This window comes from Oncorhynchus nerka, linkage group LG10 (assembly GCF_034236695.1).
Source record: "Oncorhynchus nerka isolate Pitt River linkage group LG10, Oner_Uvic_2.0, whole genome shotgun sequence".
In the NCBI taxonomy this organism is placed as follows: Eukaryota; Metazoa; Chordata; class Actinopteri; order Salmoniformes; family Salmonidae; genus Oncorhynchus; species Oncorhynchus nerka.
The window spans coordinates 31998270-32015239 of record NC_088405.1 but is presented as its reverse complement, the minus strand read 5'-3'; the positions used below and the strand labels follow the sequence as shown (position 1 = coordinate 32015239).

At 42.5% G+C, this 16970-nt stretch overlaps 1 protein-coding gene across 7 annotated transcripts in view; it reads left to right on the top strand.

Moving 5' to 3' along the window:
* Window positions 1–16970, top strand: part of LOC115135153 (latent-transforming growth factor beta-binding protein 1-like) — a 133950-nt gene that overhangs the window by 62448 nt on the left and 54532 nt on the right. For 2 of the 7 annotated variants that reach the window (XM_029669519.2, XM_029669514.2), the window contains exons 11-19: window positions 2116–2283; window positions 4673–4888; window positions 7719–7741; window positions 8915–9026; window positions 11058–11144; window positions 13185–13310; window positions 14106–14231; window positions 15710–15835; window positions 16110–16229. In XM_029669519.2, the coding sequence (XP_029525379.2) occupies window positions 2116–2283; window positions 4673–4888; window positions 7719–7741; window positions 8915–9026; window positions 11058–11144; window positions 13185–13310; window positions 14106–14231; window positions 15710–15835; window positions 16110–16229 (1104 nt within the window). The remainder of the gene's footprint in view (window positions 1–2115; window positions 2284–4672; window positions 4889–7718; window positions 7742–8914; window positions 9027–11057; window positions 11145–13184; window positions 13311–14105; window positions 14232–15709; window positions 15836–16109; window positions 16230–16970) is intronic. The other 5 variants (XM_065023217.1, XM_029669516.2, XM_029669515.2 and 2 more) reach the window with 4 other exon arrangements.

The window sequence follows — 16970 nt, the reverse complement described above, 5'->3', positions numbered from 1 at the left end:
TTTTCGCCATATTTGTTGATAACAAAATCTGAAAATACTCTGGATACATTCAGTAACATGATAAGAAGATTTCTGGAAAATGTGGGTAGATGCAACATAAGACAAAAAAAAGGGTTTGATTGAGAGGACGAACTTCAACTACAACTTTTTTTGTAGCTCTCCTAGTTTTGCCGTCGAGGAACTAGATCAAGCACACTTGTAGTTGCTTTTGTTTTGCAGTGCCTTAGACCGCTGCACCACTTGGAGGCCCACATCTGCATGTTCAACCCGGGTACAAGTGTAAAGGGCTACGCTCCAAATAGGTAACATGATGTCTAGAAATTAAGGGAGGGCTTCCCAGGGCAATCTAGCAGAACTCCAGCACCCTCATATCTCTCTCTCCCTCCCTCCATCTCCCCTTCCCACTCCCCTCTACTCTGCTGCCTCTCACATCCGACAAAGGGAGAGATCCCATCATTGGGGCATTCACTAGCCTATTCACGGGCTGCTCTAGTTTGCTTTGAGAAAGCAGGAGAGCCCCAACAGTCACCCTCTAGCCCTATTAGCTAGACAGTTTCTGAGACTCAAGAAAAGACTCAAGCGTGAGTCACTGGCAGGGACGCAACTTTGGTTTAAGAAGTGGGGGGTCATATAATAAATAAATAAATAAAATAGTTATTTTATCTGGTCGGATCAACACTACGAACAGCTTACCGACCCCTCGGAGGTGTCCACACGGTCCTAAAGCACACTTTTGCCTTGTTTTGTGTCACATTCCAATGATAAAACAGGTGGGGACAAAATGCCATTTCAGAATGTGGGTGGTCCCCAGTGAAAGTTGCACCCCTGGTCACTGGTATTAATTGGCGGCTTTGGCGAGGCCTTAGAGCTACTTCAATGTGGGTGGTAAGGAGGAGGGAGGAGGAGGGTGGATGGAATTTGGGAAGTGAGTAGAGACTCTAGAGCGAAAGTGATTGCTGCCTGTCATACATGATTCTCCCGTGTGCTCCCGTGTGTCCGAGACTCGGAGGCGCCGTCACGATTTTTGTTAAGGATTTTGGAGGGATAGCAGATTTGGAGCCGTTTGAGCCCCCCTTTCCAACAGTACACACACACACACGCTCGCACACACACCCTCTCTGTCAATAATGACTGAAAACCTGATGACTTTTTTTCAGTCTGTTTTGACGAATATCAATGCACCACACAAACTGCCTAAAGCGGAAAATGTTAGAAGAATTCAAAAACTTTAGAACAAGTCTTTGTGACCTTTTGTACAGGATTGGTAAAGAAGCATCTATTACATTTCACTGTTCGTTGAATGATGTCTTGGGCACTCCAGTACTTCTAATTTGATGTTGATATGCATTAACCCATTAAGCCCTCCTTTTGGCCTCAGCAGTTCAACATTGTTACATTTTGGGATTTGGAGACTGTTGTGAGAGGGGGGAAAAAAGGAATATCATGGTCAGTTTGTATGAGCACTGATTTAACGTTGATAGGAGAGCTCACCCATTGAAAAATGAAGAAATAGTGGAAGAACATCATGTGGTTCCAGCTTTACTTGGAAGTCAAATCCTTAGAGTCTTTGTTCCGTTGGTGCCTTGCCATACCACAGTTTCCACTACTACACTTCAGGATTTGTGCTGCTTAAACCCCTCATGATGTGCACCATTCAGAAACACTCAACCAACCCTACTGCATGCTGTTATTTGGGTCAGCATTTGACTTTGTTCATTAGTGCATGAAGCATTGGCATGAAAGAGCTCGATGTTTGTACACCCAGAGAGCTTTTGTTGTTGTATGTGCTGTGCTTGTGGGTGTTTTTGCGTTTGAGCTTTTAGGTTAGTCTAGTTGACACTTTCTTCATAGCTCAAAAATCCTGTGATGAAGATATGAAATGTATCGGCGGTAAGCAGGCAACACAGCTAACTACCACTGAGACGTTTCAACATTTTCTTGGTATTTTTGATGTTGTTATAAATGTGTGAGTACTGTACTCTGTGTTGGGCGGGTGGATTCCGGTGAAGGGGGACTTCTTTATTTTCTCTTTCTCTCTTTTCTCTCCCCCTATGTCTGTGTCTCCCCCCACTGTGGCGCACCTCCCCTTGCCACTCTCCCACTGCACCTCTTCAGCCGACACCTCTGCCGTCCACGAGGAGAAAGGGGCTTGTTTCCGATTGGTCAGTTCGGGGAAGCAGTGTTTGCACCCGGTGTCTGCTCAGCTGAGCAAACAGCTCTGCTGCTGCAGTGTGGGCAAGGCCTGGGGCCCGCGCTGCGACAAGTGCCCCCTACCAGGAACAGGTAAGGCCTCCGACGCCAGCAACTCTGAGTCCCAGACACCTCCACCCATCCATCCATTCCACCACTCTCACATTCAGAGATTGAAATGTGGGACCAGTGGCATCCATCCCCCACCCACACTCAATGTTTCTCTCTCTCTGTGCATGTGTTTCACTGCTTTGCCAAGTAGACAGTTTTAGATGCAGTTATATCTCCATCACCAGCACTCTCCTCCTGTCTCCCCTTATTCCACCATGTCTCCCCATCCGCCATTGCCATCTGTACGGGTATCATGGTCAGTGTTGGCTGGGGTGACACAATAGCGGACACCTGCAGATCATGTGCAGGATAGGCACACTAAATAGATAGAAACTGTTTGCTGAGTCCTCACACTTCCACTTGAAAAGGTCTGTCTTAATGAATTGATGACACTGAGCCAAACATTCCATTAGACCTGGGAGGTTAGTCTGGGAACAAATGTAAGCCTTTTCTGTGTCTGTGCCTGTATTGTCTGTCTAGGCTCCGGGAGACATTACTGGATGGCCTCGTTTAGCCTAATTAACAACACCCGTTAAAATCATCTGGGTTGCCAGATTATTTTGGTTGCCAGTTCTTCAAAGTTCCCAGTGTAGTACAGTAAGTTGTTATGGGGAGTGTAATAGAGTTAGGGGATGATTGCTTGGAACCGGGCCCATTTCTCCCAATGTGAGGACGTTTCTGTAGGTAAGGTTAAGAGCTGTTATAAGACTAAATTAGAGACGTGCTCCTTTATCTGGAAATAAACTTGAGCAGATTACATGTAGGATTTACCTTGTTATGAAGGGCAGCATTTTTTAAGGTCTCTTTAATGTTATTTTTGTTTGTTTGTCGGAATGTTCGCAGAGGCGCTTGTAGCTGGATTAGTAACTGATTATTCTGATATATTCTTTTCACTATCAATGTCGTGGTTTAATTACAATTGGCTGACATGGTTCTTTCAATTCAGATAGAGATGGAGACAGTTTATTTTGGTAGATTCTAACTTCTTGCAAATGCTTGTTGGTTAAAATGGGAAACTGCATAGATAGCATGTGCTATTCTTATATGAAACTGGATTGGTGGATGCTACACTGTGTAACAATGGTTGGTACTTAGTTTTCATTCATTGGGACATAAATGGAAGCCTTGACATGACGCTTCCCAAACAAATCTAGTCAAGTCCTTACAAAATGCTAGTCGCACAAAGACATTCAAGAATGAGACAAGTGTGTCAGTCTTTATCACCAGTGACTTGATCCACTGTGTCTCCTTGGTTTCTAATGGGAACACATAAGTCCTGCAGAGAGGACACATTACGAAGGCTATGTGGAGCTCAGAAAGAACTCAGACGGGACATTCCATGAAATGAGTGCCTTTGTGTCCCTTTGATATATTAAGTAGAAATTGTGCATCAATATTGAATTTTAAAAGCCTGTTAAATTAAATGTAGTTCCCTTTTTAATATTGACCAAATGTCCCTCTGTGCACTGTCTTAGACTTATAGGAAGATTTTAACCCACTTAACCCCAACATTTTAATCATCAAGTTTTAATCATCATGACAAAGTCATTTCTGAAGATGATTATTTATTTAATGTGATTAGTGATTCATTTTTATGTAAAACCAAAAACTCTCCCTCATTTTAAGGTCAACCCTGTTACATGAACTGAACTCTCATTTTAAGAGGATGAAACTATTCTTTTAAAAAATAGCAAATTCTACATCTAATAAAATTGTAAAACCACAGTGTAAAAGCAGGTGAGCTGGTTCTACTCTTTTTTGCAATTTTCTGGTGTTTTGTGGTGGAAAACTGAGTGGGTTGAGCATTACATGTCAACACTGTTACCCATAGATGGACAGGCGAGACATTTTTTGTCAATATTTTTGTTGTTGTTGTGAAGCTTGCATTCAATTGACCCTCCCTGTTGCACACAACAAGCATCCATTCCTCCTGTCACAAGGGTATTTCTGGCTGATTTTAGATCATTTACCTTGTTACAGTCACCCTTTTACTTTATTTGGCACTTAATAGACACTTAATATAGTTGTTTTTTTAACCTCGAGATGGAAACACATGCTTTTTATTAAGTTGAACATGTGCTCTTTACGACAGAATGTTAAAATTAGGTGAAATTCAATGTTTTTTTTCACCAAGGTATATTACTCAAAAGGCACCCAATTGGTGGAATGACCCAGAGACTGATATACACAAATCTGCTACAACAACAAAAACCAAACAGCATGTAACCTATTGTACGTTACATTGGAGTTACATAAAATAAAAGATCAGCCAAATTAGCTATAATTTATTATTTTGAACCTGAAATAGGTATTTTTTTGTCTTGCACAAAGTATGGATGAACTTACTGTATTTTTATTTTAAACATTTTAGCTAAATTCAAGGAGATATGCCCTGGTGGGATGGGCTACACTGTCACAGGATCTTACAAGCCCAAACCACCCAATAAACTACCCAGCCAACCTGAGACCATCAACAAGCCAATGATCACCCACCAAGAGCCTGTGGCCCCGCCTCTGCCCCTGCCGACACATGAGAAACCAGTGGAGGCCTTGAGCGTCGCTGAGAGACAGCTTCCCTCTGTACCAGGTAAGTCAACATCATGCAATTTCCTCTGTACCAGGCCATCGTTACTAATGTACTATGGAAAGACAGAGACAGAAGATTGGGCTGAGCTGGGTGGGACTGAGTGTGACTCATAGATAGGGGCCATGCTCTTGTCTTTTCACTATGCTGGGCATTGATATGTGCAATTTTGTGTACCTACAGTGCCAGCGCAAAACTTTTTCATCCAAATAGAGAGCAATCCACCCGTTCAACAGTACCAGTCAAAAGTTTGGACACACCTACACATTCCAGGGTTTTTCTTTCTTTTTACTATTGTCTACATTGTAGAATAATAGTGAAGACATCAAAACTATGAAATGACACATATGGAATCATGTAGTAACCAAAAAAGTGTTAAAGTAGCCACCCTTTTCCTTGATGACAGCTTTGCACACTCTTGGCATTCTCTCAACCATCTTCATGGGGTAGTCACCTGTAATGCATTTAAATTAACAGGTGTGCCTTGTTAAAAGTTCATTTGTGGAATTTCTGTCCCTCTTAATGTGTTTGAGCCAATTAGTTTTGTTGTGACAAGGTAGGGGTGGTATACAGAAGTTAGCCCTATTTGGTAAAAGACCAAGTCCATATTATGGCAAGAACAGCTCAAATAAGTGAAGAGAAACGACAGTCCATCATTACTTTAAGACATGAAGGTCAGTCAATCCGGAAAAAGTCAAGAACTTTGGAAGTTTCTTCAAGTGGAGTCGCAAACACTATCAAGTGCTATGATGAAACTGGCTCTCATGAGGACCGCCACAGGAAAGGGACCCAGAGTTACCTCTGCTGCAGAGGATACATTCATTAGAGTTACCAGCTTTAGAAATTGCAGCCCAAATAAATGCTTCAAAGAGTAACAGAGACATCTAAACATCAACTGTTCAGAGGAGACTGCATGTAATCAGGCCTTCATAGTCTAATTGCTACAAAGAAACCACTACTAAAGGACACCAAAAATAAGAAGAGACTTGCCTGGGCCAAGAAACACGAGCAACGGACATTAGAACGGTGGAAATCTGTCCTTTGGTCTGATAAGTCCAAATTTGCGATTTTTGGTTCCAACCTCCGTGACTTTGTGAGACGCAGAGTGGATGAACGGATGATCGCCGCTTGTGTGGTTCCCACCATGAAGCATGGAGGAGGAGGTGTGATGGTGTGGGGATGCTTTGCTGTTGACATTGTCTGTGATGTATTTAGAGTTGAAGGCACACGTAACCAGCATGGCTACCACAGCATTCTGCAGTGACACGCCATCCCATCTGGTTTGCGCTTAGTGGGACTATCATTTGTTTTTCAACAGGACAATGACCCAAAACACACTTGCCGGCTATTTAAGGGCTAGTCAGATGTACAACTGAAATGTGTCTTCCGCATTTAACCCAACCCCTCTGAATCAGACATCCATAATCAACGTCCATGTCTTCAGCACCCGGGGAACAGTGGGTTAACTGCCCTGCTCAGGGGCAGAATGACTGATTTTTACCTTGTCAGCTCTGGGATTTGATCCAGCAACCTTTCGGTTACTGGCCCAACGCTCTAACCACTAGGTGTGCTGCATCAGATGACCTGGCCTCCACAACCCAATTGAGATGGTTTGGGATGAGTTCCTCAGAGTGAAGGAAAACCAGCCAACCAGTACTCAGCATATGTGGGAACTCTTTCAAGACGGTTTGAAAATCATTCCTCATGAAGCTGGTTGAGAGAATGCCAAGAGTGTGCAAAGCTGTCATCAAGGTAAAGGGTGGCTACTTTGAAGAATCTTAAATATAAACTATTTTTGGATTTGTTTAACACTTTTTTGGTTACTACATGATTCCAAATGTGTTATTTCATCGTTTTGATGTTGTCACTATTATTCTACAATATAGTAAAAATAATGACTAGGTGTGTCAACTTTTTACTGGTACTGTAAGTGAAACTAAACAGATTTGTATTTGTATGAGTGTGTGTGGAGTCTTTAAAAATATCTCTCAACCAGACATCAATTCAGTTCCACCCTGGACAGGATGGTGAGGATTCACATGCTTTGGCTTGCCGTCGGCTCCCAAACTTCTGGATTCTGAGAGAGAGGAGAGATGGAGATCCTCTTTCGTATTGTTCAGGACATGCTTGGGAGTTGGCGATGGAAAGAGAAACTTGGCAGCATTAGAGCGCACAGACTTGTCCAAATTACCACTAAGCTTCTCTCGAGCTCCGAGTACAGAGGATTCCAATGCAGAGGACAGACTCAGACAAACAATAAGAGAGAAAGCCACTGCCCAAACCTGTGTAGATTAGTGTTTGCATGCCACAAGGGGCTAAAGCTGGCACCACTGAGCTAAAAATCCTGGTGGAGGTGATTTGTTTCATGCCCAATGTTCTGCTACATTAATAACAATCCTGTTTGTTTTTATGACCTCTAGATCTAAATACAGTAAAACCGCCTGAGGGTTGAGTTATGACATGGCATTTGGCCAGTGTTTAAAATAAGGTGTAAGTGGAACGACCTTGTAACTGATTAACATTTGTCCGTTGCTATGAAAAAGATCATGTTTCGACATGGCCATGAACAGCTAAACGTACCCCCAGAGCCTGTGAAGGTGACAGTCTTATGAATTGCAAACGATTGGTCCTCTGGCCCCAGCCGGAAAGGGTTATTCATTTATTCAAAAGCCTGAAGATATTTATTGGAGAAATATAATGAAGTATATGATGTACTTGTCTCTGACAACTTGATGATCAAGGGCAGGTATATCCAGCCTTGTGCTTCCAAACTCTTTCTTGATCTCACTCTTGTTTTTTCCCATATTTTTTTCATATTGTTTTTTATGACCAGTAGCCACAGATGCACCTGAGCAGGTAGGTTGGGTTTCTTCTGCAAAAAAAAAAAGAAAATGAAAAGAAATTGCTTTCTTGCATGCGACAAGAAGGATTCACCCTTTAGCCTCTATGTCAGCGACCTGCAGTAAGCAGCCTGCAGCATCACCTCTGCATGAAGTCAGCATCACCACTGCATGACTTTGAGCCAATCACTGCTCCACGCTTTCAGCTTAAGAGCACTTCACAGTGGAACATCTGTCAATGCCAATCACAGCTGCTAAGACTTTGCTCTTTGCGCTTTTGTCCAGCCTCATACTGTATGGATGCGTTTACACATGCAGCCCAATTCTGATTTTTTTTCTCCACAAGTTGGTCTTTTGACCAAGCAGATCAGTGATCAATAATTGGGCAAATGATCAGAATCGGGCCACCTATGTAAACGCAGCCTAAGCTATGTAAACGCAGCTAAGCTATGTAAACGCAGCCTAAGCTATGTAAACGCAGCTAAGCTATGTAAACGCAGCCTAAGCTATGTAAACGCAGCCTAAGCTATGTAAACGCAGCCTAAGCTATGTAAACGCAGCCTAAGCTATGTAAACGCAGCCTAAGCTATGTAAACGCAGCCTAAGCTATGTAAACGCAGCCTAAGCTATGTAAACGCAGCCTAAGCTATGTAAACGCAGCCTAAGAGTCTCCAAAACGGAACAGTCCTGAAACACTTTTCTGTAATGGATTTAGTATTGTATTATGACTTGAATTATGTAAATATAGAAGCTCTCCTTTACAGTATATTGGTTCTTTCAGAGGAACAGTAGGCTCAGCAGCTTGAAACTTAAAGCACTTTGATAAAGGCAGGGTAAGTAAACACTATTGCGCAAACCATTTTGACATCCTAGAGAAACTCCAAAGGTAAAAGAAAAAAGAAAAGCTGAAGTCAAGTTGGAGTCCACACAACTGATAACTATAGACCCTATCGACTCAATGAAAACCCATGTTTCGCTTCCCACCATCAAGCCCTTCATGCTCTTTCCTTCCTTCGGCTGTCATGCAAGCGGATCTCCAGTTAGTTTACTGCCGAGCAGCCTATATGACGAGCGCACGCATGACAGCGGTGCATGAACGGCGCTTGCTCACTGAAACCTCATGTCTATACGGATCAGTCCACTGACCCGGAGGTCCATATTGTGTTTGTCTTGTGTTCTGTCCTTCAAGGAGCTGGTTATTCTGGAGGCTACTAGTAGTAGTCCAATAGTTGAGGCCGAGGCTGGCCAGCCACAGCTCTCTCCCGGTGTCTCTACCATGAGGATGGAGCCGGCCTACAAAGGTGTCTCATCCATTTCATTCCCCTCTACTCTCTCTGCTGCTATTTCAGTCTCACAGGGCTAGGCTCACTCTCACTCTCTGCAAGTTATTTAATTATGATGGTTGTTTTGGCACTGTACCGAACTCCATGTAAGTTATTTAATTATGATGGTTGTTTTGGCACTGTACCGAACTCTCTGCAAGTTATTTAATTATGATGGTTGTTTTGGCATTGTACCGAACTCTCTGCAAGTTATTTAATTATGATGGTTGTTTTGGCATTGTACCGAACTCTCTGCAAGTTATTTAATTATGATGGTTGTTTTGGCATTGTACCGAACTCTCTGCAAGTTATTTAATTATGATGGTTGTTTTGGCATTGTACCGAACTCTATGTAAGTTATTTAATTATGATGGTTGTTTTGGCACTGTACCGAACTCTATGTAAGTTATTTAATTATGATGGTTGTTTTGGCACTGTACCGAACTCTATGTAAGTTATTTAATTATGATGGTTGTTTTGGCATTGTACCGAACTCTCTGTAAGTTATTTAATTATGATGGTTGTTTTGGCATTGTACCGAACTCTATGTAAGTTATTTAATTATGATGGTTGTTTTGGCACTGTACCGAACTCTATGTAAGTTATTTAATTATGATGGTTGTTTTGGCACTGTACCGAACTCTATGTAAGTTATTTAATTATGATGGTTGTTTTGGCATTGTACCGAACTCTCTGTAAGTTATTTAATTATGATGGTTGTTTTGGCATTGTACCGAACTCTCTGCAAGTTATTTAATTATGATGGTTGTTTTGGCATTGTACCGAACTCTCTGCAAGTTATTTAATTATGATGGTTGTTTTGGCATTGTACCGAACTCTCTGCAAGTTATTTAATTATGATGGTTGTTTTGGCATTGTACCGAACTCTATGTAAGTTATTTAATTATGATGGTTGTTTTGGCACTGTACCGAACTCTCTGCAAGTTATTTAATTATGATGGTTGTTTTGGCATTGTACCGAACTCTCTGCAAGTTATTTAATTATGATGGTTGTTTTGGCATTGTACCGAACTCTCTGCAAGTTATTTAATTATGATGGTTGTTTTGGCATTGTACCGAACTCTATGTAAGTTATTTAATTATGATGGTTGTTTTGGCACTGTACCGAACTCTATGGAAGTTATTTAATTATGATGGTTGTTTTGGCACTGTACCGAACTCTCTGCAAGTTATTTAATTATGATGGTTGTTTCGGCATTGTACCGAACTCTATGTAAGTTATTTAATTATGATGGTTGTTTTGGCACTGTACCGAACTCTCTGCAAGTTATTTAATTATGATGGTTGTTTTGGCATTGTACCGAACTCTCTGCAAGTTATTTAATTATGATGGTTGTTTCGGCATTGTACCGAACTCTATGTAAGTTATTTAATTATGATGGTTGTTTCGGCATTGTACCGAACTCTATGTAAGTTATTTAATTATGATGGTTGTTTTGGCACTGTACCGAACTCTATGTAAGTTATTTAATTATGATGGTTGTTTTGGCATTGTACCGAACTCTATGTAAGTTATTTAATTATGATGGTTGTTTTGGCACTGTACCGAACTCTATGTAAGTAGGTCTCCACTGGTGCTTTATGGTCAATTTTACCTGACAGAATAAAAATGAAAATGTGTTGGTTTGAAAAATATCTTGTGTTCTTTCCCCTGTAACAGAACTAATCGTCATAAGGGAAAGAGCACCGGCCATTTGTGATGGGTCTTCTCCAGACTCAAGTCTAGGGTTATCTTAATTGAAACGCAACGTTTCGATTGTTGTAAAAATAGTTGTTTTATTGTTCCATCCAATACGTATCCAAGCTGGAAAAATCTTTAAACAGCTGTCAGCTCAGCACTTGATGGCGTCGAGTGATTTATCTCTGTCCGCTAGGATTTCTACAGTACTCTGCATTACACTCGTACCCACTGAAGCACTCATTTTAAAGATCACAGAAAGTCTGACTGCACTGTTCTCTCCCCTGGCTCCATCTGTCCTGGTCTCTCAGAGGTTGTGGAGGAAATGTCCCCCCCTGCTCCAGCCCTGATCCTCCCCACCAACGCTGGCCAGGACATCGCCCCTACTCAGTCAGCAGGTAAGTGCTCACACTGACATACAGTAACGCCGTGACATTTGGACATAGTTTAGTGTTAGGTCAATGTGCAGCTGATGGGTTGATACCTACCATCCCTGCTACATTCTATATCTAAGCTATCCCGAGCTGATTGTGTATAAATCATGAATGAATGGAGGGATGAAGGGAACACAAGATTAGTTCTTATCTCCCTCACTCGCCCATTAACTGACCCTTTATTTGTGTTTAACTCTGCATCTGAATTCCTCACAGGTCAGGGGCAAAGAAATAGGCCGATAAGAGGAATTTGCACAGACTGGGAACATGGCACTTTTGAACTCTCCCTGACCTCCTTTCTTTGTCCTTGGGGTTCTCCCCCGTTGTGAGAATATTCTGCGCTCTTCTATATTTAGGAGTCATGTGTTGCTGTTGAGGGGCCACAAGTCTCTCTCTCTCCACTTTCTAGATGTGAAAAGTCTAACAACATCATTATGGCTTCAAATCACTCCAATGAAAGTGCTGAGAAACTTTTATTTCTCGCCTGACCCTCACAGAAATATATTTGGGTCCTGTATTGTTTTATTTAAGAGATTCCAATTTTAGATTTTGTTGCCGTGTTCCTTCAAAGGGGAAGGCCAGTGATTGGTGCCATCGCTAGGCAACCACTTGTGTGAAACCCACCTGTTTTTATTTTGATACCCTGGACCAGGAAGACGGGGATTTTCAGAGCAGCAGAGGAGAGAGTGTGTCGGCACGGAGACTAGTGTGGAGGGAAGGGAGTGGGACTATCTGGTGCCAGGCCCACATAAACCTCTTGGACCAATCAGGGGACCGCAGGGATATTTTGGTTTATTTTTGCTAGGCGGATATCCAAACCCCCAGACCTCTCTCATCTCAGCGTTTTACGTCCTGGTGTCTCGGAAAGGTGACACCATATTAAGAGGCCACAGAAATGTTATGAGGCCTCCCGATGACAGACACTCAGTAAACTGGGCGGCATAATTGCCCACTTCTTTTCTTAATCATCATTTACTGTGATAGTCTCTGGTCTCCGTGCCTCAATGCTTGCGAATCATTCTGGACCTGTTTCTTTTTCAAGTAAAAAAACAACCATAGTTTTATTGTACCACGGCGCAGATGTATCTCAACCAAGCAATCAATTAGTCAATCAAATGAAAGTGCTTTTTACAAATACGTTTGTCACAATGTGCTCAACAATAACTCTCGACCAAACAGTTGAGGAAAATCTCCTTAGGTGGGAAGAACGCTTGAGAGTAAGCAGGAGCCCACCCTCCTCTGTTTGACTGACTGACGTCCTCCCTAAATCCCATATAAAACACAGCAATATAACAGTAATTGAACTGTATTTCTGAGGAGATGCCACTGTAGCATAGTTGAGCAAAGAAACCTCACCTATTGAAATGTGTACAGTAGTACTTCAATGAATTTAATTCCACCATACTGGCCTGCTGAGCTATGAAGAAGCCCAGTCATCAAGCCTGCTGACATTGACTACCTCAGTAACACTAATTCTTAGGTAAAGTATTAATAATGTATTTTAATAGATTGTCACATGACATTTAATCCCCCTTTCATGTTCTCTACTTCTCATCAAGATCTGAAATGGCCCAACCTTTCAGTCACTGTGATTTGACAGTTGTACAGTTTCAGCTTATATGGAGTCCTTAGGTCTCTGAAACTGTAGGCCCAGTGACCCACTTCTGTAATATGTCTGCATATCGATGCCTTTTGATGGGTATTAGACACTATGATTTACTCTATTCCCTACTTTTCCTCTGTGGTATGGGAGGCAATTTCCCACTGTCAAGACTGAGTAGACAGATTGATGCACATACTGAGCAGATTTGTCATACAGAAACACATTTGCAGCCATGAATGGGATGCTGATGAGACTATTAGCTAGGGAGAGGAAAGGACATTTGCAGGAATGGAATAGATTTGTTTATGCCGCGCATATCGAAACTGCATATTTTGTATTTAGTATTTGAAGAGTAGCATGAGGTTTCCTCCTCTATCTCTCTCTTTCTTTCTCTCGGCCAGAGGTGGATGAGTGCAAGGTGAACCCTCACATCTGTGGCCAGGGGATCTGCTACAACACTGCCGAGGGTTATACCTGCACCTGTAACGAGGGCTACCAGATGGACGAGACACACACCACCTGTGTAGGTGAGAAACAACAAGTCAAGGTCACATCCATTTATCAGACCAATGGGAATAGTCCTCTTCTCATTTGGTCTGATTGGATTTCACTCTTCAGATTGTGCCCTGAAGGTAGATCCATTTAATTACATCTGTAAATAGGAATGATTTTACTAGCCTTTGGAGGCCTCTCTTGATGAAGGAATAGTTATGTATACATTTAGACACGGTAGGAGAATCACTCAGCGACCTCTTTGCTACAGTGATGGTTTGAAATAAAGACTCGTATCTATATCTATTGCATCTTATAGTACTCGTATCTACATTTTTTTATTTTTTTTATTTTTTTATTTCACCTTTATTTAACCAGGTAGGCTAGTTGAGAACAGGTTCTCATTTGCAACTGCGACCTGGCCAAGATAAAGCATAGCAGAGTGAACAGACAACACAGAGTTACACATGGAGTAAACAATTAACAAGTCAATAACACAGTAGAGAAAAAAAAGGGGAGTCTATATACAATGTGTGCAAAAGGCATGAGGAGGTAGGTGAATAATTACAATATTGCAGATTAACACTGGAGTGATAAATGATCAGATTATCATGTACAGGTAGAGATATTTGTGTGCAAAAGAGCAGAAAGGTAAATAAATAAAAACTGTGGGGATGAGGTAGGTGAAAATGGGTGGGCTATTTACCAATAGATTATGACTATTGCATCTCATAGTACTTTAATCCACTTACGTGTCATGTCAGTATGTGTCTAAGCAAGTTGACTCATGTTCCATCCTATGTCTCCTGCCATGCTGTATCTGTGGATAGATGTTAATGAATGCCTGGATTCTGCATCATTGTGCTCTAACGGCCGCTGCAAGAACACTCCCGGCAGCTTCCTGTGTGTGTGCCAACCGGGCTTCATGACAGATGAGGAGGGAACCAGTTGCATTGGTAAAGCCATTTCACACACATACCGCCACGCTCCCTGAAATACAGAGACACACCAAAAACAATAGCAGAAGCTTAGGATATTCACTACCTGGATAGCCATTTGGGTGTTTTCATTTCCCCAGTTGTCTTCAGTATAGTTCCTTGTTGGCTTAGCCCCCCTCCCTGGAGATAGGGGCAACGTTTTAGAAGGTGACCACAGTGTAGCCCATTAGTGACGTCCTCCCCATCATCCTCCCTATCCTGGGATATAAATACTGGGAACACTGTCATTAGGTGGTTTCTGGTGTTTCTACACACGTTTTCTCTTTCACAAAATGACACAAAATGAGGTTTGCAGAGGCAAAAAGCTGGTGATTATTTCCCCATAACTCTACTGTAACAGACTAACATCTGAAAATGAAACATGAGAGTATAGTTTATTACTGTTTGCAAGGGATTTATATGTGGATATGAGCCCCAAAACAGGCAACTTGAGGACGACAGCCCTAAGTATTTTCTAGGCAGATGGAACGTTCGGTGACAACGAGACTAAAAAGACATTGAGAACACTGGCTCACTCAGAAGAAACACTACATGTCACCTTAAAACAAAAAGAAAGTGCAGTCTGTGTGCAGTCTGTGTGCAGTCTGTGTGCAGTCTATGTGCAGTCTATGTGCAGTCTGTGTGAAGTTTGTGTGCAGTCTGTGTGCAGTCTGTGTGCAGTCTGTATGCAGTCTGTGGCTTGTTTTGTTGATTCATGGACTTCCACATCAGGGTGGGGGATGTTTGGTTTCTAAGGAGGGGAGTGGTATCCTGGATACCCAGCTGAGGAGGTTATTTTAGTTGGTATCACACCGTTTAAGAGGCAAATTAGGGGTCCCTGTTTCCTTCCTCGTTTGTTCTGTCTTTTTTTAATGTCCCACAGGAAGTCCCGCCCAGAGCCCTAAGAGGAAGTTCCAGTCACTTTGGCATTGGTCCATCTTAGGGGGGCTAGGAGGGCATGACGCAGGGATAGGCCTGGCATGAATCAGCAATGTCCATGTTATTCAGTTAAAGTCAAGGAAAGGGTGTCATGAGCCAAACTCCTAGCCCTCTGTAATGCCAGACTGTCCAAATAGTTTAGATAGATGGATATCACACTCAGACTGGGGTAAATGAAGGTTTGGCACAGATCGATGGACAGATCAAGAGATTCCATCAATTTTAGCCTGAACTTACGCTGCCATTGTTGACATTGGACGGAGTAGTGTCTGACATGGTTGTACAACATTAGCGACACAGCACTAGAATTATTGGTACACCATCACATTTCGCCAGGGTTTTGGGGATTATGCTTAATGGGTTCGGGTGAGTACCAAAAAAGGAATGGTTATTCTTGAAAGATTCTTGAATGTACCATCTTTGTTGGAGCCAAGTGACCGCTCTGCTATCTTCAAACCTCTCCCATCTCCGTTTCGCTCTCTTCGTCTCGACCCTCCCCCTCTACATCCCTTTCTCAGATTTAAACGAGTGTCTGAACACCCACACGTGTCCTGAGGATGAGTTTTGTGTCAACACCGTGGGTTCCTACACCTGTTTGCACTGTGACAGTGGCTACAGGATGAGCCCAACAGGCCAGTGTGAAGGTACAGGACGCACCCTTTACATATTTGGGTTCTATTTTGATAGCTTTAGGGGCAGGAGAATTAGAGGGGGTTTCATGGTAAGACAAGGACATGGCTGTTTTTTGACCTATCAATAACATGGTATGCATATGGCTTACTCACACATCAAGCATTCATCCCACTGAAACCAATGGCCTTTTTTGGTGTTGATTCTCTCCTTGCCTCTTGTATATAACTCATTTCCCCACACCTCTGTCTCTCTCTTTCTCTCTCACTCTCTCTCTCTCTCTCATAGATATAAATGAGTGTCTGGACTTGGGTGTGTGTCCGTCCGGCCTGTGCATCAACTTCCCAGGCTCGTATGAGTGTGATCTGTGTCCAAAGGGCTTCCAGGGCCAGGGAGGACAGTGTGTCGGTATGGGACTGAACATTCTCCTTCCCTCACAAATAATCAGGAGCATCGAAATTACTGGAGCGGCTTGGCTCTGCATTCAAATTCCTTCCACCAATTTGGAGTTGAAAAAAAGACTTGTTTGACAATCCATCGTTCTGTGTCTTGTGCGTGAGTGTGTGTGTGCACGCATGTACAGTTTAAACATACACTACATCACTGAAGTATGTGGACACCAGCTTGTCAAAGATCTCATTACAAAATCATGGGCGTTAATATGGAGTTGGTCCACCTTTGCTGCTATAACAGCTTCCACTCTTCTGGGAAGGCTTTCCACTAGATGTTGGAACATGGCTGCGGGGACTTGCTTCCATTCAGCCACAAGAGCGTTAGTGAGGACGGGCACAGATGTTGGGCGATTAGGCCTGGCTCACAGTCGGCTTTACAATACATCCCAAAGGTGTTCAATGGGGTTGAGGTCAGGGCTCAGTGCAGTCCAGCCAAGTTCTTCCACACCGATCTCAACACACCATTTCTGTATTACCCTCGCTTTATGCACGGGGACATAAACCATGAAAAACACCAAGCCCGAACCATGAAAAACAGGCCCAGACCATTATTCCTTCTCCACCAAACTTTACCGTTGGCACTATAAATTGGGGCAGGTAGCATTTTCCTGGCATCCGCCAAACCCAGATTTGTCCGTCGAACTGCCAGATTTTATTTTATTTTATTTATTTCACCTCTATTTAACCAGGTAGGCTA